This window comes from Acipenser ruthenus, chromosome 6 (assembly GCF_902713425.1).
Source record: "Acipenser ruthenus chromosome 6, fAciRut3.2 maternal haplotype, whole genome shotgun sequence".
In the NCBI taxonomy this organism is placed as follows: Eukaryota; Metazoa; Chordata; class Actinopteri; order Acipenseriformes; family Acipenseridae; genus Acipenser; species Acipenser ruthenus.
The window spans coordinates 58,464,660-58,490,536 of NC_081194.1; the positions used below are offsets into that span (position 1 = coordinate 58,464,660).

General features: G+C 42.9%; 1 protein-coding gene across 1 annotated transcript in view; it reads right to left on the reverse strand.

Moving 5' to 3' along the window:
- The window catches only part of LOC117411206 (dynein axonemal heavy chain 8-like), a 166,428-nt gene that overhangs the window by 45,476 nt on the left and 95,075 nt on the right, over positions 1–25,877 (reverse strand). The window contains exons 51-57 of the mRNA XM_034018497.3: positions 24,054–24,194; positions 17,016–17,247; positions 14,512–14,654; positions 14,164–14,298; positions 9,844–9,966; positions 9,317–9,530; positions 5,543–5,652 (exon numbers count right to left, since the gene is read on the reverse strand). Of these exons, the coding sequence (XP_033874388.2) occupies positions 5,543–5,652; positions 9,317–9,530; positions 9,844–9,966; positions 14,164–14,298; positions 14,512–14,654; positions 17,016–17,247; positions 24,054–24,194 (1,098 nt within the window). The remainder of the gene's footprint in view (positions 1–5,542; positions 5,653–9,316; positions 9,531–9,843; positions 9,967–14,163; positions 14,299–14,511; positions 14,655–17,015; positions 17,248–24,053; positions 24,195–25,877) is intronic.

Below are 25,877 nucleotides of genomic sequence, written 5' to 3' on the forward strand. Positions count from 1 at the left end.
CTGGTGACACTGCCCAGCGGTACGTCGAGGCGTAGATGGGCCAGTTGTTTCCACCAAGAGAGTGCCTTTAGACAGTGATGAGACACCATCAATAGGTGGTCGCAGTTCAATGTGGGCTGAAAAACCCTGCTGTTGAACCAGGCCTGCAGAGGAGGAGACCCAATGGAAGGGTCTGGGAAGCTGCTGCCATCAAGCCCAGAAGTTTCTGGAACGTTACTACTGTGAGCGCTCTTTATTGAGCTGAAATAGATCCAAACAGCCGGCTGTTCTCTGCACTTTGACGTCCGACAGAGTGGACAGCATGGCCCTGGAGTCAAAGCACACTCCTAGATAGGAGGCTGTCTGAAAAGGCGTGAGCTGGCTCTTTACATGATTCATTGTAAGGCCCAACCGTTGAAGGTGGCTGGTGACAAGTCCTGTGTGGGCCTCAACCTGTGCTGGAGACTGGGCACAAATTAGCCAGTCGTCCAGATAATTGAGTACTCTGATGCCTTTAAGTCTCAATGGGACCAGGATAGCTTTCATGCGCTTTGAGAAGGCACAGGGAGCTAGGGAGAGGCCAAATAGCAAGACACAGAACTTGTATGCTGTTCCCAGATGTCTGTGGTGCACTGATGGCAATAATCCAGATGGCTGCATGAAAAGGGGCCCTGGGCCTGTGGCTGCTTAGCCTGTGGTCTGGCCTGCGTTTCTGTCTCTATTAAAGCCTCTACAGTGGGCTGTGCCGGTCTTTGAGGCTGCTGGGGCCTGGGGTGCCAGTTTGCCAGTGGTTTAGCAGACGAACCAGCACCGTTATGGATTTCCGCGTGTAGTGAGAGCGTTGCAGCATCTCATCCACCGCGGGACCAAATGTATACCCTGGTGTAATCGGGGAGTCTAACAGAGGTGCCTTGTCCCCAGGTTCCTACCACAGCCTGTCTGATGAGTTTAGATACATGGAGCAGGTTCTTGTTAACCAGGTGCAGCTCATCCAACTGTTGTGGTGAAGGCCTGTGGTTCTTAGAGAGGGACCACAGCAAATGCGACTGGTAGGCTACCAGGATGCTGTTATAGTTCCCAAGCTGTGCGGTGAAAGCCCTGGCTGAATAAGCTCTTTTGAGGATCACCTCAGAAACCCGGCACTGCTGACAGTATGTACTCCTGTTGCCAATCTGTGCTCGCAGACCCGTGGGAAAGGGCCACTGAGGCAAGAAGGAGAACAACAGACTGCATGTTGCAGTGAAGAACAGCAATTTATTAGTAAGGTGCCAAGAAAACAAAACAAAACTATATACAGCAAAAAAAAAAAAAAAACTTACAAACATGAACAGGATACCAGTTATGTTCTACTGACTAGTGGTGCACTAGCTGAAATCAAATGAACTCTCAAATGAACTCCCAGGAGGTATTTATAACAGGCTACCCAGCTAGGCTCTTCCCCCCTGGAACAATCTAAACGAAATATAATCTTTTAGAATAAAGAACATATAGTTTTCATTTTACTTACTTTGTAAAATACATTGTACAAACAAACATATCCAGAAGTTGTTTATTCCTATAGCAAAGTTAAAAAACCTCCCTCTCTACTTCTGAAGGTGTGCTTGCTCGACCCTTTAATAACCTTGGACTCCCGGCCGCCTGCATGCACAACCTCCCTTACAACTTTACCTTTAAATAAATAAATTCAGGGGTAGATGTACTAAAGTGTTGTGCCTGTCGCAATAGTCGCAAACCAGTTGCAAACGAGTTGGAAGTCTAGGGTGAAATGTACTAAACATGTGCAATGCTGTTAGCGACTTTTTAGGGAATGAATATGTGATTATGGGCATTCCTGCATAAATTAGGGAACCTAAAAAAGCATGTCAAATTCAGGTTAAAGTATCCTGCCATTCCCGCTAACTGCTTAGTAAACACAGAGGTGAGTGCTACAGTAACCTTTGTCAAATTCCTATTACCCCTGCTCAATCACATGCTCTTGATTGGACCCATTTATGCCTAGGTTTATTTAATGTCAGGTCTCTGTCTAATAAGGCTCGGTTAATTAGTGATTTTGTTCAGGATTACAACATTGATATTCTCTCTAACAGAAACTTGGCTTGAACCGAATGACAATGTTTCCCTGATTGAGGCTTCTCCACCTAACTATTCCTTTTTCCAGAAAGCTCGCTTTAGTGGGTGGGGAGGTGGACTTGCTACTGTTTTCCGTAGTGAACTTAGAATCAAACAGGAAATTGTTGAAGGTTATTCATCTTTTGAAGTTTTATCCTTGACATTAAACAGTCCATTACCTGTTCATATTGTAATTACGTATCGACCACCTAAGTCCGACCCGCTATTTCTGATTGAATTTAGGCATCTGCTATCTATATTGACAGTCAAATATGATAAGATTCTTTTATTGGGTGATTTTAACCTTCATGTTGACATTGATTCTGATTCTAACTCCTTGGTATTTTTGAGGCTACTAGATTCCTTAAGATTATATCCTGCATGTCAAAATTTCTACGCATAATCGTGGCCATACTTTAGATTTGGTAATTTCTCGTGGTTTAGCTGTTAAGAATGTCATAACCCTAGATCTTACTATTTCTGTTCATTTTTCCATTCTTTTTGAGGTGAATCTGCCAGTATCTACAAAGACTGTGGGCCGTACATTTAAATCCCAAGGAATTACTTATTCAACTGCTGTTAAACGTTCTGATGTATCGAGCTCATTACCACTCTCTGAGTCCTTATCAGTAGATGAGCTGGTTAATACCTACAACACCACCTTGACTGGTATCTTAGATACTGTAGTACCAATCAAAACTCTGAGAGTATCGTTTAAAAAAAGCTCACTGTGGTTTAATGATACAACTCATAAGATGAAATATGAGGGTCGTAAACAAGAATAGAGATGATGGGACTCTAAACTGCACGTTCATTGCATCGCATGGAAGGGCCCCCTGGTTAAATTTAAGAAGCCTCTGGCGTTGGCTAGATCATCATATTATTCTGATTTAATTGAAACAAATAAAAATAATCCTAGATTTAGTTTTGCTACCCTAGATAAATTAATTAATCCTTCCCCTAATAGTCCTACCCTTGACTTTGGCTCCTCTCACAGCTGCAATGACTTACATTTCTTTAAAAAATAAAATACTAGACATCAGAATTTGAGATTGAACTTAAACTAGAAATTAAGAGTTTGGGGGTAATCTTTGATCCTGATCTATCATTTGAGACTCATATTAGGGAAGTTACTAAAGTATATTTTTACCATTTGAGAAATACAGCCAAACAAACCAATTATTTCCATATCTGATGCCGAGAGACTAATGCATGCCTTTGTTTCATCTAGAATTAATAATTGTAATGCACTTTTTTTCTGGTGTCCCAAAACCTGTGGTATCCCACTTGCAGCTTGTTGGGACTCCTGCCACTAGAATTCTGACTAAAACCAGGAAAAGCAAACATATTACCTCTGTTCTGGCCTTTTTACACTGGCTCCCTGTGCAGTATAGAATTGATTTTGCTGTTAACTTACAAGGCCCTGAATGGATTAGCACCTAGTTATTTGCAGGAGTTACTGACCCTGTATATTCTAAACCACCCTCTGAGATCACAAGATGCTGGGCTGCTGGTTATTCCTAGGGTCAACAAAAGCAACACAGGATGTAGGGCTTTTTCTTGTAGAGCTCTGAAATTATGGAATGCTCTGCCTTTGTTTGTCAGGGAAGCTGGGACCATTACAGTTTTCAAGTCAAGACTAAAAACACACTTTTATAAAATGAGCTAGTGGGTTTTAATGTAACTTTAAAATTGCTGCTTTTGTATTATGTGTATATTGTTATTTAAATCTGTTATTTAAATGGTCTGATTATGGCAGTTGTATGTGTGACATGCTATACAAATGTATTGTGGTTTGTTCTTTTTTTCTGCTGTGTACTGTACAGTGCTTTGCGATACTTTTGTATAAAACACACTATACAAATGCAATAAATAAATAAATACATTAGCAAAAAGGGGCTGGAAATAGTGCAAATGAGGGGTCTCGAATATTATTAAGAAATGTACTAAACAGTTGAAATACTTGAAATGTATTTGCTTACGATTGTAAGTCACCCTGGATAAGGGCGTCTGCTAAGAAATAAATAATAATAATAAAATAATAAACAGTTGCAATTGTTGCTGGCAAAAAATGTTCCCTGTTTCAAAAAACAGTAATTTAAACAATTACAAATATATATATATAAAAATATATAACTGTCTCTTATTGGCAAAAGCAACAAAAACAAGCCTGGGGGGAGAGCACAAAGTCAGCTGACTTATGATGCTGGGTCCCTGGGAAGGAGCAACTCAAGCCACTGGCTTCACGCAGGGCACAAGGCCGCAATGGGACATAACTAGCAACATGCTGTAGTGCACACAATACGCGTAACAGAAATTATTACAGCAATTAGTTTAAATATCAAATATATACAGATAGAAGCAACAACGTACTTATCTAAACAAGGCTCTCCGATCAGGTCAGTCCTGAAAGGAAAAATGGCACTGAGATCAATGAGCGCAGTCCTTTTGAACCCTCGAGGGCTGGGTCACGACTGCGTCATAGGCTCAAAGAGCAACTTTGGGATACAATATTCAAAATTCACATTTAGGAGGTAAACACCCATTCAGTAATGTTTACATTTCGTACTTGAAAGGGAACAAAAAATAAAAGGAGTGCAAGACATGAAAGTGGAAACTTGACAAAGCCTATGTGCGTACAAAGATATGTGCGTATACAATAGACTGCAACAAACAAGAATTTGTAGACTTCCTGTGCAATACAAACCACATATGTCTTCTGGCATACTGCAGTGACTTTTTTTAAGAAGCTAGAGCTGAATGCCAGTTTGCAGGGCAAAAATACACACATCCTCATGCTCAGTGACTGCATCAATGGATTGATGAAGAAACTCCCCTTCTGGGGACAAAACCTCATGAAGGAGAACTACGAATCATTCACTCAGCTCTGCACCTTCCTTACTGACAACAATAGCATTGAGCCTCCTATACATGTCATGGCTGCCCATCTCTAACTGACTTGAAAAGCAGTTTAGGACATTCTTTGTAGACCTTCAGGACATATCCTGATTGGACTGGGTGTGGAGCTCATTTCAGTGTCAGCCTGATGTGACGGACCTGCCGTCAAATTAAGTCGAGTAGCTCATCGAACTGCGATCGGAGCCTTTGATTTTCGTTTACACATCTAGCTGTCACTAACTTCTGGTTCATTGTGAAGAGCGACTATTCTTCCCTGTCAGCACACACACTCAAAGTGCTTGTGCCATTCGGCACCACTTACTTGTGTGAAGCACGGTTCAGAGCCCTAGTTTCCATCAAGACACGCTATCGCTGTACATTGGACATTATTTCAGAGATTCAGTGCCATCTCTACCACAGAACCAAACTTTGATGGGCTGTGTCGCAACGCTCAAGCCCAGGGGTCACACTAGTCCAGGTCAGCAAGTACTTTAAATGTAATTTGTAAAGCATAGTTAGACCACATTCGATAGTGAAATTTTATTTTTCTGGTTACCTTGGTCCACTGCCAGAGGATCCTGCTTGCTGGTACCAGCAGGTTTATCATGCTGCTGATTTCAGGCGTGAAGTCTCTGCAAGCATGGAAATAGCCACGTCCCATGATTCCTATTTAAAAGAACACAACTTTCTACATCGATATTATAGGAAAAAGAATCAGTTCATCAACCCTTAAAAGTAAACTTGCACCAAAAACATAATTATGGTCTCTTTAACCCTGATGCGCCGGACTGCTCTAATTTTGGTGCCTAGTCACTGATGACGCAATCTCTCTTCCGGAATGTCTCATGGCAATATTAAGCCATGGGCCAATCAAATTAGTCTTTCTGAGCCTTGTCATTGAATAAGGCTAGGCACTAGGAACAAACATATGTTATCCCTACATACCAATTTTCATGATAGACTTTAAAAACATCATATACAGGTAAAGTGTCTACCAGTGCGTATTTTGAAGTAGAACAGGTCAACTTGACTGTACTTACACCACACTGTATGTATGTAAGTATGTATGTATGTATTTGTTTGTTTACAGTGGTGACCACATGTATTGTATCAGCCCATTATTTTTACAATTACTGCTTTATCACCATATGGTTTGTTTGTCTATACTTTTTTTCTTATTGTTGATTTGCTATCGTGGTTATATTGAATTCTAAAACATTTGTATATAAATATGATTTTCTCTTCATAATGCAAAATTACAGTACATTATGTTTATATGCCAAAAATGAAATGCATTTAATGAAGTTTATAACTTAGATTCGGGGGGATGGACAAACCCTCATTCGCTGTGTCATTCAATTATCACCTATTAATTCCCTACTGATTAATCACTATTATAAATACCCCCTGTACTCACCCCGCACTTTGATTTTGTTTCGTTTTCACAAACCCACCTCCGGCCCCGTCACCCTCTTCCATTACTCTTATTCTGAAAGCTATGGGGTGTCTCCTGCCTCATCCGACGGCCAGGCACGAGATCTTCAATCCGGATAAGTGAAATGCCAAATTTGTTTTGTTTCATCCCTCGCATACTGCATCAATAAAATACTTTGTTTTTACCTAATCAATAGCGTTGTGGGGTTTGTCTTGAGCTACTGAATTTATTTGTTTGTTAATTACAGTGGTGGCCACATTTATTTATACATTTCAAGTATAAAAGGTTTTACATAAGATTTGGCAATGTACTTTCTGATATTTTGCTCAGTCTGGACTACTTCCATAAGATAGCTGACAGTGTTGAAAATAGGGCTGTTTTTGTGCATTTTGGCATACAGGCCATTGCTCATAAAATTCAGCAACTGCAACATCTAGAAAGGGGTCAAAATTGGCAGTTTTTAAAAAATATTATTTATTATAATTGTTTTATGATTTTGTTGGGGTGGGGATTATATATAAAACAATAAACTACATTATATCATTGGAAACAGCTACTTAAGACCTTTTGGTGGGTATATTGGGTTTTAATTTCTGAATTAAGGCTGCCTAACTACAAACGCTAAAACACAAAGTGATCATATTCATGCCTGTATGTGGTAATTCTATTTAAGCAGGAAAGGGTTAAAAAACTTGCCTTTTTCTGGCCACGCGGGGTCCTATTTGAACTCGTAGAAAGCGGAAATCAGCAACCAGGTTTATTGGAGGCACATTTAAAATACAAATGCGCATAAGTACTTACAGTGCAGTGAAAAAGTATTTGCCTCCTGTCTGATCATTTTTCACATTGTATTTGGTCAGATTTTTTTGTGGGTTGTAGTAGTATATAGAGGGAGTCAGAGAAAAAATGACACCAAAGTTTGGTGCTTCTTTCATTTGTTTGGTGTGCAAGGTAATCAAACATGCAATCTTCAGGTGTGAAAAAGTTATTGCCCCCCCCCGTTAACTCAACCCAATTAAAGGGATAATTAGGGTCAGCTACTTGAGTACTTTGGTAAACAACCAAGCCTGATTTGGGCCAGCCCTACCCAATATAAATCTGACTAACTTTGGCCCTTACCATCAGAGTGAAGTTGTCAGCACACAGGTTCTAGAGGCACATCATGCCACGAACAAAAGAAATTCCTGACGACCTCCGGAAAAAAAGTTGTTGATGCCTATCAGTCTGGAAAGGCTCTGGGGCTCCACCGAACCACAGTCAGAGCCACATTGTCCAAATGGAGAAAGTTTGGGACAGTAGTGAATCTTCCCAGGAGTGGCCGTCCTGCCAAAATCTCTCCAAGAGCAAGGCGTAAAATCGTCCAGGAAGTCACAAAGAACCCTAGAACAACATCCAGGGATCTGCAGGCCTCTCTCGCCTCGGCTAAGGTGCTGACTGTCAGAAAGACACTGGGCAAAAATGGGATTCATAGCAGAATAGCAAGGAGGAAACCATTGCTCACTAAGAACAACATGAATGCTCGTCTCAAATTTGCCAAAAAGCACCTGGATCATCCCCAAGAGTTCTGAAACAATGTTCTATTGACAGATGAGTCAAAAGTGGAACTTTTTGGCCAACATGGGCCCCATTATGTCTGGCGAAAACCAAACACTGCATTCCACAGTAAGAACCTCATACCAACGGTCAAGCATGGTGGTGGTAGTGTCATGGTTTGGGGATGCTGCATCAGGACCTAGACGCCTTGCCATAATTGAAGGAACCATAAATTCTGCTCTGTATCAGAGAATTCTACAGGAGAATGTCAGGCCATCCATCTGTGAGCTGAAGGTGAAGCGCAGCTGGGTCATGCAGATCCGAAACACACAAGCAAGTCTACATCAGAATGGTTGAATAACAAGAAATTTAAAGTTTTGGAATGGCCTAGTCAAAGTCCAGACATAAAACCCCATTGAGATGTTGTGGCAGGACCTGAAACGAGCAGTTCATGCTCGAAAACCCACAAATGTCACTGAGTTGAAGCAGTTCTGCATGGAGGAGTGGGCCAAAATTCCTCCATGGTGCTGTGAGAGACTAATCAATAACTACAGGAAGCGTTTGGTTGCAGTTATTGCTGCTAAAGGTGGCGTAAATAGTTATTGCATCTAAGGTGGCAATTACATTTTTACATAACTTTCTTTAATAAATAAATGAAATATGTATCACATTTTTGTGTTATTTGTTCACTCAGGGTCCCTTTTATCTAATATTAGGTTTTGGTTGAAGATCTGATAACATTCAGTGTCAAAAGTACGCAAAAATGCAGAAAATCAGACAGGGGGCAAATACTTTTTCACGGCACTAACTGCAATGTCTCTTCTGAGGATTATTTTACAACAATATACTTTAGAAACTACCAAAAAAAAGTAAAGTATAACCTTTATAAATGCATAAACACACATTATAAATCACCTTTCTTACAATGTAATTTGTTATACACATATCTGTAAGTCATCAGGATTTGCTAGCGCTGTTTCTGAAACTGTAAACACACACAAGCATAACTCCCGAATTGCTACAGATTTAAGATTTTCTGTCAGAATCTGTATGTATTTTCTCTTAGGTCACTAACAATTTCATGTTGTGTGTTTGCAAAATGCTTTAATAAAGATTTTAATAGAACGATGTAAAAGTGCCATTTTTACTTTTGTACAGCAGGAACACAAACTTTCTATTTGTGTGGCAGGTTAGAAAGAAATGCAGTTATACACCAAGCAAGTGAGCATGGCAAATTTTGTTATTTTGATCCCCAAATTTTGTTATTTTGAAAGTCTGGAGCAGGGGTTGCAAATCCCTAACTCTTATTCCTGATTGTTGCAGCCTTTAAGCCCCATGCCCTGAGAAACTAAAGGTAGTTACCGAAGATCTTGTCAATAGATACGTTGGAAGGGAGTGTGCAGTTAAACACAGTAAACTGTCTCTTCAGTCGCTGTGGGATATCATTTCGTCCTCCTCCTGGGTGAATCATGGCAGCCATTAATTGAACATCCACAATGGTAGTGAAGTCTCCTGGTTTATCCAAGCTGTACATTCCTGTCATTTCCATCATCTGTCGCACTATTTCATTGGTCACCTGCACATGAAAATAATGGGAAACATATTTACAAAATATTTTTTACCATTAGACAGAGGGGTCTTTTCAATTGATATAAACAGTGGAGGAACTTTTTTTTTTATCAGTTCTGTTTTTCAAACAAACAAAACCATGCCTTGGATTTATTCTTGGCCTTTTCTTCCAACCACTACTAATATGTATAGCAAATGATGTGCTCTAATTTTGTGGAGCCTAATTCAAATATGCACCTCAATTCTTATCTTAATATACTCTATACAGTGAATTCATGATTACAGCTATAAAGACATTGCTGATATGACTTATCTATTACCTGGTCTCCCCATTCATTAATCACTGGCATGTTGATATCATCAATGAATACTGTCATCCTCCTGCCCCCTGGAGGCCCATAGGTGCTGCCCATCCGCTTATCAACATAGCTCTCAATGGTCCTCTATAAGCAAATAGTATAAAAAAGAGATTCTCATATTATATAAACGTGAAATGCAGTTACTGCCAAAAGCATGTTGTCACAGGGCGGTGTGGGGACAAAATGGAGAAAACAACCAGTTTGAAGAAATGAAAGTTTGTTTAATTGTTCTCTTCAATAACACAAAAGAAACGTTTGTAAAAAGGTGCTTTGAAGGAATGGTGCTTCCAAACGAAACCAAAACAAAAGAAGCAAACAAAACGAAAGTGAAACTTAAGAAGACTATGGAAAGGTGGTGGGCAATTCACTGACACACAGAGGAGGCAGAACTTTATTTGTAATGCCGCTCAGGCGCACTGATTTATTTTTACCTGCAGAGGGCGCTGTTGCCTGTGGCCTGAATACTGACAACAGTAAACAGGACCACAGGGTTACCAATACCGGTATACAGTCCAGTGCACATACAAGTGCTCAAAAATAATAATGAAAACAAAAGGCGAAAGAAAAAAAGGAAAATAAAACACAGTAATAAAACTACAAAATAAAGGTGCTGCACTCGACAGCATTACCCCGACCGTCGCTATCCGCACGGCCCGGGTCTCCGTCCTATGCTCACCCGTTCCCTCAACCTGTGGGTACTGTTTGGGGTTCTGCCAAGTTTTTCCCCACTACTAAAAATTCAATTTCTTATCTTTTTAATTAATTTATTTTTGTGCTCGTTCTTCTCCGGTCGTGCTCGGTCCGGCAGCAGAGCTTCCGCCAGCTGGCTCGTTTCGTCTTATTATTATTATTTGTTTATTTAGCAGACGCCTTTATCCAAGGCGACGTGCAGAGACTAGGGTGTGTGAACTATGCATCAGCTGCAGAGTCACTTACAATTACGTCTCGCCCGAAAGACAGAGCACAAGGCGGTTAAGTGACTTGCTCAGGGTCACACAATGAGTCAGTAGCTGAGGTGGGATTTGAACCGGGGACCTCCTGGTTACAAGCCCTTTTCTTTAACCACTGGACCACACAGCGTCTTAGAGGGACAGGCTGAGGGAACAATAGAGCATTATCTTATAGGGTCAGCAATCGCCCAAGGCCCACCTCAGCCACTCAGAGAGAGGGAAAGCCAACACACCCTCTTCCCACCTCTCCGTGTCACTGCCATGACTGACAGGCGGATCTACGAGGCTGCTGCCCCCTTCCTGCAGTACCACGCATGTGCCAGACAGTCAGCACAAATCTCCCCACGTTACAAAGACGAATTCTCTTTTAGTAGCCCAGCCGAGCTCCGCTAGTCTCTTTCCTTGTGGCATTCTTTATCTAATTTGCAGCGTAAATGTGTGTGGCAAAGTGCCCCGCCCCTGTGTGCATTTGTGTGTTTTGTGTATGTATGCGTGCGTATGTCAATGTTGGTGTATAGTCATTGGTACACGGGATATAAACGGGTCTGTGTTTCACGTGTATTTAAAAAGTGTATATTTGTATTTAGGCACGGGATTGCACATCACGCACGTGCATTTAAAATATAATATGTGAACACAGGGTTTCACGTAATGAATTCACGTGCTGGGATTCAAGTGAATAATTAATTAGTAATTGAATCCCAGCACAAACAGTATAAATAGATGCACGTTTAGTCACTCGTGGTTAGGTGTTCGGTGAGTGGAGAACGGGTGAGAGAGAAGGAGAAATACATTTAAATATCAATTGCTATTACGTGCTGGTAGGACCAGCACGATACTTGTTTATTTAAAACTCATCGTGTTTGTTTGTGTGTCTGTCCGTTTACTGTATAGTCCGTTTTGTTTGTCTTTTTATTTTGGCGTGTAGTGCCGTGTCCCGTGTTTTTGTGTTTAAAACCTTTTATTTTCTGTTTATTAAATGCTGAGCGCGATCACGCGCCCAGCTTATACCAAACCACATCTCTCTGTCGTTTGTGTTCCTGTTTCTGGTCTGACGCCACCCACTCCGGCCGTCTTTGTGACACGTGGTGTCCTGCGTGGGATCGACAGCGCCTCCAGGACTCAGGCCAGAGCAGGAACCGCAGTTTTGGATTTTTAAAAAAAAATAAAAAAAAATAAAATAAAAAAAAAATGGCAGAAGACGCCATCAAAGTGCGGGACTGGATGCTGGAAAATGCTGGGCTGGAGGCCCAGTCTATCCCAGTAGTCGTCCAGTTCCTGCAGTTTATGGATAGGGAACGATGGGAGGCTTATGCAAGGGAACAGACCGTAAGCACCTGGGAGGAAGGTGTGGGTTTGGTCCTCAGCTACCTGGAGGCAATTATAAGTGGAACAGCAGCCCAGGTAGCAGTCCCACCAGCAGAGGAAGAATGCCTGCTGTCCCAGTCTCCACCAGCAGAGGAAGAATGCCTGCTGGTTTTGCCTCCACAGCCCAAGCGGGAGGAGCCTGAGCGTCCACAGCCCAAGCGGGAGGAGCCCGAACGTCCTACGCCTGAGTGGGAGGAGCCAGAACGTCCTACGCCTGAGTGGGAGGAGCCCGAACGTCCTACGCCTGAGTGGGAGGAGCCCGAACGTCCTACGCCTGAGTGGGAGGAGCCCGAACGTCCTACGCCTGAGTGGGGGGAGCCCGAACGTCCACAGCCCAACAGGGAGGAGTCGGTGCGTCCACAGCCCAACAGGGAGGAGTCGGTGCGTCCACAGCCCAACAGGGAGGAGTCGGTGCGTCCACAGCCCAACAGGGAGGAGTCGGGGCGTCCACAGCCCAAAAGGGAGGAGTCGGTGCGTCCACAGCCCGAAGAGAGGGAAGTCGGGGCTTCCACAGCCCTAGGACCCAAGCTGCCAGCAGAGGGTGAATACCTGCTGGTCCCACCTCCACCAGCAGAGGGTGAATGCCTGCTGGTTCCACCTCCACCAGGAGCAGAGGAGCTGGAGCTGCCTCTGCCTCCACCACCGCCAGGAGCAGAGGAGCTGGAGCTGCCTCTGCCTCCACCACCTCCAGGAGCAGAGGAGCAGGAGCTGCCTCTGCCTCCGCCACCACCACCGCAAGGAGCAGAGGAGCAGGAGCTGCCTTTGCCTCCGCCACCACCACCGGAAGGAGCAGAGGAGCAGGAGCTGCCTCTGCCACTTCCAGGAGCAGAGGAGCAGGAGCTGCCTCTGCCTCCACCACCGCCAGAAGCAGAACAGCAGGAGCTGTCTCTGCTTCCCGTACTTCCACCACGGGGAGTACGGTGGCCGGAGCCCCAGAAAGGGGAGCTGTCGGCCACAAAGAAGCAGCAGTTTCGCTGCCAGAGATCGTGGGGGAGGTCCGGAGACCTGCTCCCACTGCAGCTTCTTCGCTGCCGGCAGTACTGTGGTCGGAGCCCCACCAAGGGGAGCTACCGGCTACGAAGGAAGGGGGTGAGGTCAGGAGACCAGCATCCCCTGCAGCAAGTTCGCTGCAAGCATGGACCAGCAGGCTGTCAGCCGTGCCACTACCGGCAGGGGTGCTGACAGCATTGCCAGCCAAGGGCCCACTGAAGCCTCCCTTCCCAGCCCGAGACTTTGTCCTGGACTGCTGGATTTTTAAGGGGGGAGGTGGCCGTTGAGGCCATGTGTGCTGCGCACAAGGGGGGGTATATGTGGCAAAGTGCCCCGCCCCTGTGTGCATTTGTGTGTTTTGTGTATGTATGCGTGCGTATGTTAATGTTGGTGTATAGTCATTGGTACACGGGATATAAACGGGTCTGTGTTTCACGTGTATTTAAAAAGTGTATATTTGTATTTAGGCACGGGATTGCACATCACACACGTGCATTTAAAATATAATATGTGAACACTGGGTTTCACGTAATGAATTCACGTGCTGGGATTCAAGTGAATAATTAATTAGTAATTGAATCCCAGCACAAACAGTATAAATAGATGCACGTTTAGTCACTCGTGGTTAGGTGTTCGGTGAGTGGAGAACGGGTGAGAGAGAAGGAGAAATACATTTAAATATCAATTGCTATTACGTGCTGGTAGGACCAGCACGATACTTGTTTATTTAAAACTCACCGTGTTTGTTTGTGTGTCTGTCCGTTTACTGTATAGTCCGTTTTGTTTGTCTTTTTATTTTGGCGTGTAGTGCCGTGTCCCGTGTTTTTGTGTTTAAAACCTTTTATTTTCTGTTTATTAAATGCTGAGCGCGATCACGCGCCCAGCTTATACCAAACCACATCTCTCTGTCGTTTGTGTTCCTGTTTCTGGTCTGACGCCACCCACTCCGGCCGTCTTTGTGACAATGTGTTACCTGGAACATGAGGGGCTCAGTGGCAGATGAGAAGTTTAAGGACTTTGATAAGTCTGTTTCAGGGTCAAACTTCTTCATGTAACCTTTAATCATCACAGTTTTTGCTGTCCCTTGTTCCCCAGTCAGAAGCACTGCCTATACAAAACAGAGAGAAAACAGACTGGAGAAATTGTGTGTAAAAATCTGTAATCTTGAAGGATGTTAAATCAAAATCTCCAATTAAGAGGTTCTGGATTTTAATTTGTTTAATTTTAATGGTTGGAAAATGTTAAGATGATTAGATAAAAATGTTTTGTAATATAATCTGCCATGACAAGGGTTGGTCAGAGGTATCAGTTTTATCCGTACCTTGTTCTGTTTAGCAATCGTTTCCATCAGGAAATTGGTCCTGATATTATCGACATTGGGCACAAGGATTGAGGAATAATCTGGCACACAATCTTCTGGGTAAACATACTCCACAACCCGCTTACTCCAGTGTTCCCAGTCACCTGACATACATAAAATAAAACCATCAATCACATACAGTGTTTAATAGGCAGAATCGCAAAAATGATAAAGTTATAAACAGTTCTACCTGGAACCGCCACGTGGGTCAATTTGACCCATGCATTACAATACATGTTTTTTTTTTATTTTATTTTTTTAATATAAGATATTCTATTTTTTTGTAAATGTAGCTAAACAAGACACGCCCCCTCTTCCTCTAACACATGTGTTTTTTTTTATGTCAAACCTTTCTTTGTTTGTAGACTGACTACGAGACAGAGATTGCTATGATTGTGGATTTGTACAATTGCACAAAGATGCTAACTCAGTGAAAGCCTATGCTTTACTTCTCAATGCACCTGGGAGACATCAATCCTTCGTTTTGTTCCAGAAATGCAACTGGGAATATATCAGAAGGAAATATTTAATCTTGAAAGTATTCATTTTCATTGGAATACGGCAAGCTGCAATCAGATGCACACAGCAACCCGAAATGACAGATAGGATAACAACTTATGTGCCTAATATGAAATGTATGTTATATATTCTTTTTTTATATTACTTTTAGAACATTTTTTGGGAGGTTTACAGGTTTGTATGTACCAGTTTACATGTGTTTACACAATAGTGATCAATGGAACTGTGTCTGTGTTTACAACACAGCTCCTGTATGCAGACACAGAGCCAGCAGGCAGACGCGTACGCTCCATAGAGTACAATGCAGCTGTCATACCGGAAGTAGTGTTATATTTTCTTTTCATGTAGTATTAGAAACAATGATTTCAGTTTTATAGTTGTGTATGTATATATACCTGTTTACACCTTTAACACATTATTATTATTTGTTTATTTAGCAGACGCCTTTATCCAAGGCGACTTACAGAGACTCGGGTGTGTGAACTATGCATCAGCTGCAGAGTCACTTACAATTACGTCTCACCCGAAAGACAGAGCACAAGGAGGTTAAGTAACTTGCTCAGGGTCACACAATGAGTCAGTGGCTGAGGTGGGATTTGAACTGGGGACCTTCTGGTTATAAGCCCTTTTCTTTAACCACTGGACCACACAGCCTCCTATGTGCCTGTTTCTTTTGAAATGTATATTTTATTATATTTGTTCACTGTTTGTATGTGCTTGTTTTGAAAGTCAAGCCTTTTTTGTTTAATTTTCCATTCAAATAGTGTTTCTGCTATGCAAAAGTTAGATATGTTCATGAATAAAACCTTTTAGTTGTATCCGATAGTATGTCTTTCATTTTCATAATGAAGCAGTTAAAAAATGTATGGGTCAAAATGACCCACGTGGCGGTTCTGGTGTTAAATGGCAGAAAAATGTTTTTATTTGATACTGTAGTCCCTCAGTTTGCAAATACCTGCACAATTCATTCATTCATACAGTATATACAATAATACATCTAAAATCTGTTTCTCATACAGTACACCTTACCATTCTAAAAGCTTATTTTAAACTAAAATAAATAAATACAGTTAGATTTAAATATCCTATGAAACTACTCAGTTTCATAGTGAAATTGGATTACAAAACACTGCATATTTCTTACAATGTATTTGTAGTTACTAAAATACAACTTGTTGAACTAACTAGACAAGAATACAATCCCGTTTGACATGTATTTTTCAATATAAATAATAAACACACTTACATGTTGGGGGACTTGTAATAAAACATAATTTACTTTAAAATGACATATTGGTAGATGGATGATATATAAAAAATATGTAAAGCTAAGTACTACCTGCTTTCTGTGCATGGACAGTGATTAATATAGGAACAAATAATAGTGTACAGCCCACACAAGCACAACAAAGCCTGCCATTTTCTCCACTATGAATATATTATTACTATTGGCCTAAATACATGCTCCTAAACAAAGAAATTATGCTAGGAAATTAGGCCATTAGACACATCTCATTCTTCGCCTGGTCTAAGGCACATGGTAACTGTGATGCAAGTAAGGGTCAATTAACTTCGTAATACAGCTTTATGCATCAGACCAACAATAGGTTAATGAGAAAATTGGTCTCCAAGGACACGTTATTCTAATGTCGTTATGAGTGTTGTTTTTTCACGGTAAATGGCTTTCATAACCACCCGATGAAATACTGTCATGTTAAACACTATTACTGGCACGATAAAGGAGACGGTAGATTTTATGCATATGGGCCAATATCTTTAAAATTCTCACTCAATCATAATATCTGAATACAACACAAAACTATTACCAGTGCAGTGTGTATTCAGGAGGAACATTTTTGTTGTTGTAGTTTGTTTTTTTAACAAGAAAGCCACAACCAAATAAATATGATGTTTCAAAGCATTTTAACCCATGTTTTGTTCTTCACCGTTCTGATTGACGAAGTACTCGAACATGGTCTCCCCAGGACTGACTGCGGGTAGCTCTATCTTGCTCTCATGCTTCCTCAAGAATGCCTCCAATTTATTTCGGCTATCCAGTTCCAGCAGGGCTCCCACACTCCACATCAGACAGAAGATAAAGAGGCGCTCCACCTGCCGCGGGTTCAGAATTCCACCAGCTTCTTTGGTTGGTATCAGTCCTTCTAACAAGTTAATGGACTGAAAGATTATAAAAAAACAGGTATTTACAAATTATGAATTTTTAATCTTTGTAGGATGCACAGTGCACAACATGGATCACAGTCCGTTTTAGTTGCTAATATCCTGTTCTGCACTGGGAAGTCTGTCACAACCCCACCCTCCTCCACTTCTTATTGGTTTGCAGTAGTGCTGGGACAAACATGGTATTTTCATGTTCGGATATTTGTTCAAAATTCGGAGTACTATTTGAATTTTCGTTAATTTGCAAAACTTAATGAAAGTCATTATATGTAAAGGAAGTAAGTAAAAAAAAAAAGTTCTGTGTATTTCTGGCAAAAAAAAAGCAAAAATAGTACATGACACAGTAGGTTTAAAACGTTGGGTTATTATCATAACCCTGGTTCCTTGAAATAGGAATATTAATGGGTGTTTCTCTTTAAGACACCCGAACTGAAAAACTCTACACCAAAGATTCCCCCCAGAGTAGGGCAGCGCTGCTGAGGCTCTGCCCCACAACCATAAGCAGCAGCGAGCCCTACAATCATCGTCATTTTCTTCAAGATTGCGACCATGAACGTTGCGACCCAGAAGTTAATGGTTAATATTTCTATTTCAGGGAACCAGGGATATGATAATAACCCAACATTCCCTTTCAAGTAGGGAATATTAACCAATACAAAATAGGTGAGTATACCCAAGCTATTGCAAGGACCTGGTATACAACCCAATGCAAGCTAGTAACCGCTTGTGTAACAAATGTTCCAAGAACATTAAGATGGACTCACCTCTAATGTTATATAGTGAGGTGGACTGGGACGCCGCCCTCAGTACTCCTGTGCCAAATCCAGGATTCTGCGACATTCAGCCGGTAGAACCTGGCAAACGTGTGGCAAGAGGCCCACACCGCTGCACCATATATGTCTTGGATAGAAGCACCGTGGAACAAAACCCATGAAGTCACCTGCCCATTGGTGGAATGGCCGGGAGCTTCTCAGGCAGGGGAAGATTGGCCAGTTCGTATGCAGTCTGTACTGTGCCTGTTAACCATTTGGACAGACGCTGTTTAAACAGAGCCTGTCCCTAGGACTTAGCCCCGTAACAAACTAACAGTTGTTCTGACTGCCTCCAGCTTTTAGTCTTCTCCACATAATATGCTAACGTCAGCACTGGGCAAAGCATATGGAGTTTGCACTCCTTGTCAGATTGGAAAGGAGGGGGATGGAAAGCTTGTACCCATATTGGGACCGAGTAGAGGCTGCCCTAGCATTTTGCAGGGTGTCAATCACCCTGTTTCATAGTCCAAGGGCTCAAGTGCAGCTGTTCAGGGACCAAACCCAGAGCTGCAGGCTCGATAGGTTGGGGTGCCACAAAGTGCCCTGCGCCTGACTGAGCAGGTTACTAAGCACCGGCAGTTCCCACAGCTGGCCGTTCAGGAGCTGCATCAGGGAGGAGAACCAGACTCACCTGGGCCAGTAAGGGGCTATTAGGAGCACCCTGGTCTGGTCCTGTCAGATCTTCTCCAGACCCAGAGGGAGCAAGGCAAGCGGTGGAAAACCACAGAGTGTGCCAGTGCATCTACTCCCAGAGGTCCCCCGTCTCCCTTTATGGAGAACCATAGGGGACAGTGTGTCGACTCCTGAGAGGCAAAGAGATCCACCTCTCCCAAATTAGGCTCATAACCTCAGAAAGGAGGTCCGCAGCCCAGTTGATCACCCCTGGCAGGTGGACTGCCTGGAGTGAGAGGAGGTTCACTTGTGCCCACAGCAGAAGCTTGTGGGCCACACGGTGGAGACTAGGTGACCATAAACCTCCCTGGTGGTTTATGTATGACACCACAGCGTGTTGTCAGTCCGGACGAGCACGTGTCTCCCCCGAACCTGCTCCAAAAATTCCTGCAAATTCCTGCTTGTGACAGTGATTTGACACTGTCACAAGCTTGTTGCGGTTCAACACCAGCTGGTGAACCGTGCGGTTGAACCAGAGCTGCAGAGGGCGCATATGTAAAAGCTGCAGAGGGTGCATATGCATGCACATGGATTAGGGAGTGGTTAACATGTAGAAAACAGAAGGTACTGATTAGAGGAGAAACCTCAAAATGGAGCAAATTTAATAGAGAAAAATGTAAAGTATTGCATGCAGGCAATAAAAATGTGCATTATAAATATCATATGGGAGATACTGAAATTGAAGAAGGGAACTATGAAAAAGACCTAGGAGTTTATGTTGACTCAGAAATGTCTTCATCTAGACAATGTGGGGAAACTATAAAAAAGGCCAACAAGATGCTTGGATATATTGTGAGAAGTGTTGAATTTAAATCAAGGGAAGTAATGTTAAAACTTTACAATGCATTAATAAGACCTCATCTAGAATATTGTGTTCAGTTCTGGTCACCTCGTTACAAAAAGGATATTGCTGCTCTAGAAAGAGTGCAAAGAAGAGCAACCAGAATTATCCCGGGCTTAAAAGGCATGTCGTATGCAGACAAGCTAAAAGAATTGAATCTATTCAGTCTTGAACAAAGAACACTACGCAGCGATCTGATTCAAACATTCAAAATCCTAAAAGGTATAGACAATGTCGACCCAGGGGACTTCTTTGACCTGAAAAAAGAAACAAGGACCAGGGGTCACAAATGGAGATTAGATAAAGGGGCATTCAGAACAGAAAATAGTAGGCACTTTTTTACACAGAGAATTGTGAGTTGGTCTGGAACCATCTCCCCAGTGGTGTTGTTGAGGCTGACACCCTGGGATCCTTCAAGAAGCTGCTTGATGAGATTCTGGGATCAATAAGCTACTAACAACCAAACCAGCAAGATGGGCTGAATGGCCTCCTCTCGTTTGTAAACTTTCTTATGTTCTTAAAAGACCCAGGGGGAGGATAGTCGATAGTCAAACCCAGAAGCCTCTGGAAAACCAACACTGGAAGTGCTCTGCCGAGTTGAAACAACTCTAGGCAGGCGGTTACTCTCTCCACTCTGTCCTCCGACAGGGTGGCCAACATGAGCTCTGAGTCCAAGCGCACCCCTAGATAGGTGACTATCTGGGCGGGCACTAGCTGACTCTTTGCTTCGTTCACTTTCAGGCCTAACCGATGTAGGTGGCTGGTGACGAGTTCTGTGTGCTCCCGCGCTTGTACTGGAGACCCTGTGCAGATGAGCCAGTCGTTCAGATAGTTGAGGACTCTGATGCCTTTGAGTCTCAACGGTGCCAGAATAGCTTCCATGCACTTTGTGAACATGCGTGGAGCTAGAGAAAGCCCAAAAGGGAGAACACAGAACTGGTACGCTAAGCCCTGAAAAACAAACCTCAGGTATTTCCTGTGCATTTGTTTTATGTTAATGTGGAAATAGGCACCCTTTAGGTCCACCAAGGTGAACCAATCGCCTGGCCTGATGGACTGCAACAGCCGTTGCATAGTCAGCATCTTGAACCGTCTCCGACTCAGGTATAGGTTCACCTGTCTGAGATTGAGAATCGGTCTGAGGCCGCCATCCCGTTTTGGCACTACAAAATACCTGGAGTAGAACCCCCCAATCTTGTTGGGGGGGTGGGGGTCTACTATGCAAATTGCCTGCTTTTGCAGCAAAACTGCTACCTCCTGAGCCAGCTGGGTGTCGGCTTGCGGGTCTGTGACAGTTGTTATTGCCACACCCCGGAAAGGAGGGGGGCCACATTGGAATTGGGGAGAATAACCAATTTGCACCGTCTTGAGAACCCAGGGGTCTGTGGTGCACTGGTTCCAGTAGTCCAGGTGGCTCCTGGAGAAAGAGCTGTGGGCTTGTAGATACAATGTCCTAGGGCTGTTGCTTTGCCTGTGGCGCAGCCTGTGTTTGTTGTCTAGGCACAGGGCACTTAAAAGTGAGCCTGCCGCCGCGGAAAACCCGCCCAAAGAAGCAGCAGCCTACGTAACTGGTCTGTTCTGTGGCTGTGGTCTAGGGTGCCACTGTGGTGCAGGCTTGTGCGGTGGAAGGGGGGCTCTTTGGTAGAAGGCGCACCAACTCCCTGGTGGACTCCCTTACACGCTGCGACTGCTGTAGCATTTCGTCTACCGCAGGACCAAATGTGTGGCCATGGTGACGGGAGGTTCCAGCAAAGCAGTCTTATCAGCATCCAGCACTCGTGCCTGGGAGAGCCAAAGCTGTCTGCGTGCAGCCACCAACGCTGCCAGGGTCCTGCCTATAGCTTGTCCACTAAGCTTGGACAGCCTGAGCAGGTTCCTTGAGATCAAGCGCAACTCGTCTAACTGGAGAGACGAGGGCTTGTGGGTTTCAGCAATAGATCTGATAAGGTGAGCCTGGTAAGCTACAAGGATGCTGTTGTAGCTTCCCAGCCTAGCAGAATGACCTCAGTCACTACATTGCTTGTTCGAACATGCTGCATCCTTGGAAAGCAAGGACACGTTAGCAGGCTGAACAAGTGAAGCAATGGGGGCCTCTACTGGTAGAAAGTGGGTAAGACCCAGCTTGTCAGCACCAGAAACCCTGTACAGTGCATCCATTGAATGGGAAACCGCCACGACAGGATGTTCCCAGGTGGACTGTAACTCATAGAGGAAGTCCGGGTGGACCGGAGGGGCAGCAGGGGTAACTGTTGGCTGTGCATCATAAACAGAGCGCCTTTCAGTCTGTGCTGCAGGCCAGGGCACCTGTAACACTGCAGTTGCCCGCTGTATTAAAGGCATAAGCTCGGCAGAAAGCGAGAGCTTTGCCACTAGCATGTCAGACTCTGTATCATCTGATGGGAGGACCAGCTGATCATCCACCACCTCTGAGGCAGCAATAGAGAGCATGTCATCTATCTCATCAGTCACTGTCTGCAAGGGTGCAGACAGAGCGGTCGGTGACACTACTGTCAGTGACGGTGGAGCTGAGCGCTCTCTCAGCAGTTCCCCAACTATTGCTTGCTGGCTCAAACCTCTTCCCAGATCTGTTAATCTGCCCCCCTGCCTGCCGAACGTGATCGGTGGGCTTTCTTCCTCCTCTGCTTTGGACGTGGGGGAAGGTGAGGGGGAACTGCAGGAAGACGGCGAGGAACGAGAGGTAGAGCTAGATATAGGGCTCTTCCTAGAGTGATGTGCTACTAGGTTCTTGAGAGTACGTTTCTTGAACAATGCACAGATATCACGCAAAGTGATGTCTGTCAAAGCCTTCTGCGCATGTTCGGATCCGAGGCACACAATGCACTCCATGTGACCGTCCTGTGCAGACAGCTTGGCCTTGCAAGTGGTACATGTTAACAATGCTGTGCAATAGTGTGCAATACACTAAAATGTGGATTTTTTTTTTTTGGTACTTTATATTAGTACCTGCACACTGCACTTGGTGCCGATACGCCACTCGGTAACGACCTGGTACCTACATGTGTACTTGGTGCCGACACTCTGCGTCGACACAGTACTTTCTCTCGGCACCCACACTCGCTGCCAACTTGATGCACTCGGTACAGACGCTCGGTACCGAAGCAGTAACCTCAAACTCGCAAGCGAGACCAGCGGCAATAAATTGCACTTACTGCAAGTGGAAAGTTAGCAGGGATGCCCACATGCAAGTCATCCACTGGCTAAACTGCGCAGTCAATGCGAACACCAAACCAGCAGCAGCCTGCACCGAAACAGAAACCTCGGTCCCTAAGGATTGGGGGCGACGAGTCGCAGTTACTGTATGTGGTGAATCAACAGGGATGCCCACCTGTGAGTCAGCCACTGGCTAATTCTAAATTTGTGCACGAAAATAGAAAAAAAACTGCTTAAAAAAGCCTTTGTAATAGTACTGCAGAAGCAGTACTAAAACAGCATCGAGCTGCTCGTAGGAATGCCTACAATAGCTGCTCAGAATTTTTCAATACTTACCTCTGTAAGAATAAAAAACGAAAGCAAAACCACACGGTCCACAAAATATTCTTATATTTATTTACATGCAATACACAATAAAATTTACAGAATTTTTTTTTTTTTTATATACTCCAACTGGAGGGTGTCAGTCTAATGTACTAGGATCCCAGGAAGGAATGGCTAATCGAGCCGCAGGCTTCCCACGGCACACAAGGCCGCGGTGGGATGAAACCAGCACAGACTAATAACAACAGAAAAACAGCTTGAAATAATATTTTATTTCAGTGATTTTGTAAATTATATATATATATATATATATATATATATATATATATATATATATATATATATATATATATATATTAGCTCAAAGAGCCAGCTGCCCAACGTTTCAATATGTTGTACATATCTTTCTCAAGGGAGAAAAAAAAAAAAAATATATATATATATATATATATATATATATAGCACTTAAAAGCAAGCTAAAAAGCGCTAACAATAGGTATACAGAGTAGAAAGATACAGTTATCTGTCTCAGGAGTAATCAGCACGGCTGAAAAAAGAAAATGCCGATAATTGTAGAGCTTGCTGCTGCTTATGGTTGTGGGGCAGAGCCTCAGCATTGCCTCCCTACTTTGTCGGGAATCTCTGGTATATCGTTTTTCAGTTCAGGTGTCTTAAACCCATTTTGTAATGGGTAATATTCCCTATTTGAAAGGGAACTTACATTTATGTGTTTTTTGCAGATCATGTACTTGCATGCCCTGCAGGTTACTCTTAATTATTCTTATGACAAAGGCAGTGAAGTCACCAGACAGTGCCTATTGTACACCAAAGATGAGGCCAGCAATGCAAAGTTTGCCAAGGGTCCTGATCATCCAAGCAAGCAGACATATCTAGCAATAATCACTATGACCTTTACCATTACTTTATTATTAATACTAACAGGCTGGATATATTATGAAATATAACTGATGACACATCCCTACCTGAATGATATAATTACATTCCAGAAGCTGCATTTTGGGATTTAAATTTATCCTCATGTTGGTGTATGCATCTTCAAACACTTTGTCATATAGAATCTGTAGCACATCAGCCTCTTGAGGATTACGTTTATTAAGCCATGCCTGAAGGGAAAATGAAAGAGTTAACTAACCTTTACTACATTCAGCATAACGTAATATGACATTGTTGACTTTTGGGCAAATGTTTTATTTCACATTTGACATTTGTGGACTTGAGGGTGGGTGGTCTTTTAAGGGTGGAGGGAGGTGGCCGTTGTATGGCTGGTGAAAAGACATGGGGGGGGTGTGTGTGTGAGACAGCAGGGAGGGGGTTAAATTCCCCCAGCAGAAAAACATGTGCACAAGGCACATTTTGGTTTTGTTTAATTGTTTTGTTTAATTGTTTTATTGTTTAATCATTACCTGCACCTGGCTATTGAAAATTAGAGCCAGGTGCAGGGTTTAAAAGGAGAGCAGTCAGTCTGCTCAGGGCGGCTGCTGAAGAGGGTAGAAGCCCGACTGTGCTGGTGTGTGGGTACAGCCGTAATTGAAAAAAATGAAAGGTAGAGTGAAGCCTTTTTGTTGTGTGTGCTGTTTTGTTTGTTTTGTTTTGTTACAGGTAAACAGCTTAGCTGTCCTGTCTTTTAGTTTAGGTTCCTGTTTTATTTTAGTTATTGCTCAAAGAAGAGCTAGGTGTTTGTTTTGTTTATTTTTGTTTTTGTGTTTATTAAAAATTGCGCAACCGCGCTTCAAAAATCCATTTCTGTGTGTTGGGTCAGTGTTTTTAAAGGGGCAACGAACCGCCGTGAGGGCGACTCTCTTACTATATATATATATATATATATATATATATAAAAATGCACAAACATCATTTTGCTGTACCGTTTTAAGTTTACTATTTCAGTTCATTATGATAAGTTAAACTGCATGTACACAGTTAAAAACCTCAATGTACCATATTTGCTTGAGTATAAGTCGAGGAATTTAACCCCAAAACACAATCCTGAAGTTGAGGGTCGACTAATACACAAGTAAAAAAAATAAACCTTTAATGTCTGCAAAAGTCATGGCCGGTGTGTGGTTACTACAATCCCCATCTGTACCTAGCAAGGTTTAGAACCCAGGTGAGCTCTGTGCAGACATGCATTCAGTGCGCGAGGCAAGTTCACATACAGTACTTAGCAACGCACCTGTAGGTGTGCTGGGAGGGACTGCCTAGCTTTGAGGCTTGTTCGTTATTTTTCTTTATCAATAGTTTGTATTCGCGCTTGAAAAGAAAGAAAGTTTGGTTAAGATCAGGTTAATTTAGTTCAGAGAGAACGGACTCGCTTTGTTTCTCTGAACATGCCTTTATGATTCACTACACTGCCACGGTGTACCTGCATTGCTGTGCCTATCTTTCCCTTGTGGATTACAAACTAATGAAGAATGAAGGTTTAATTTGGACGCTAAAACCCATAAGATCTCATTGCTACACTTCTCTCAAATGGGTGAGAGAAACACAGTTTAATAATTTGTTCTTGCTGGACGGCTAACTTGGATATTATTTGCTTTAAACAAACGGAACATTGCAACCTTACGGTGAATTAATTCATGGGGGATGAAGTTTAAAAGAACGCTCTCCAGTTAATGTTATTCATTCTGAATTAATTAATTAATTGCGCACGCTTGCCTGTGCAAGTGCTGCGTTTGTTTTTTGTTTTGATTTTTGCAAGCTTGATGTCCTTATTGGAGTGCAAATAGTTTTTATTGTGTTAAGCAAATAGTGCAAGTTATGTGTTTTTTTTCGCAGCCAATCAATCCTTC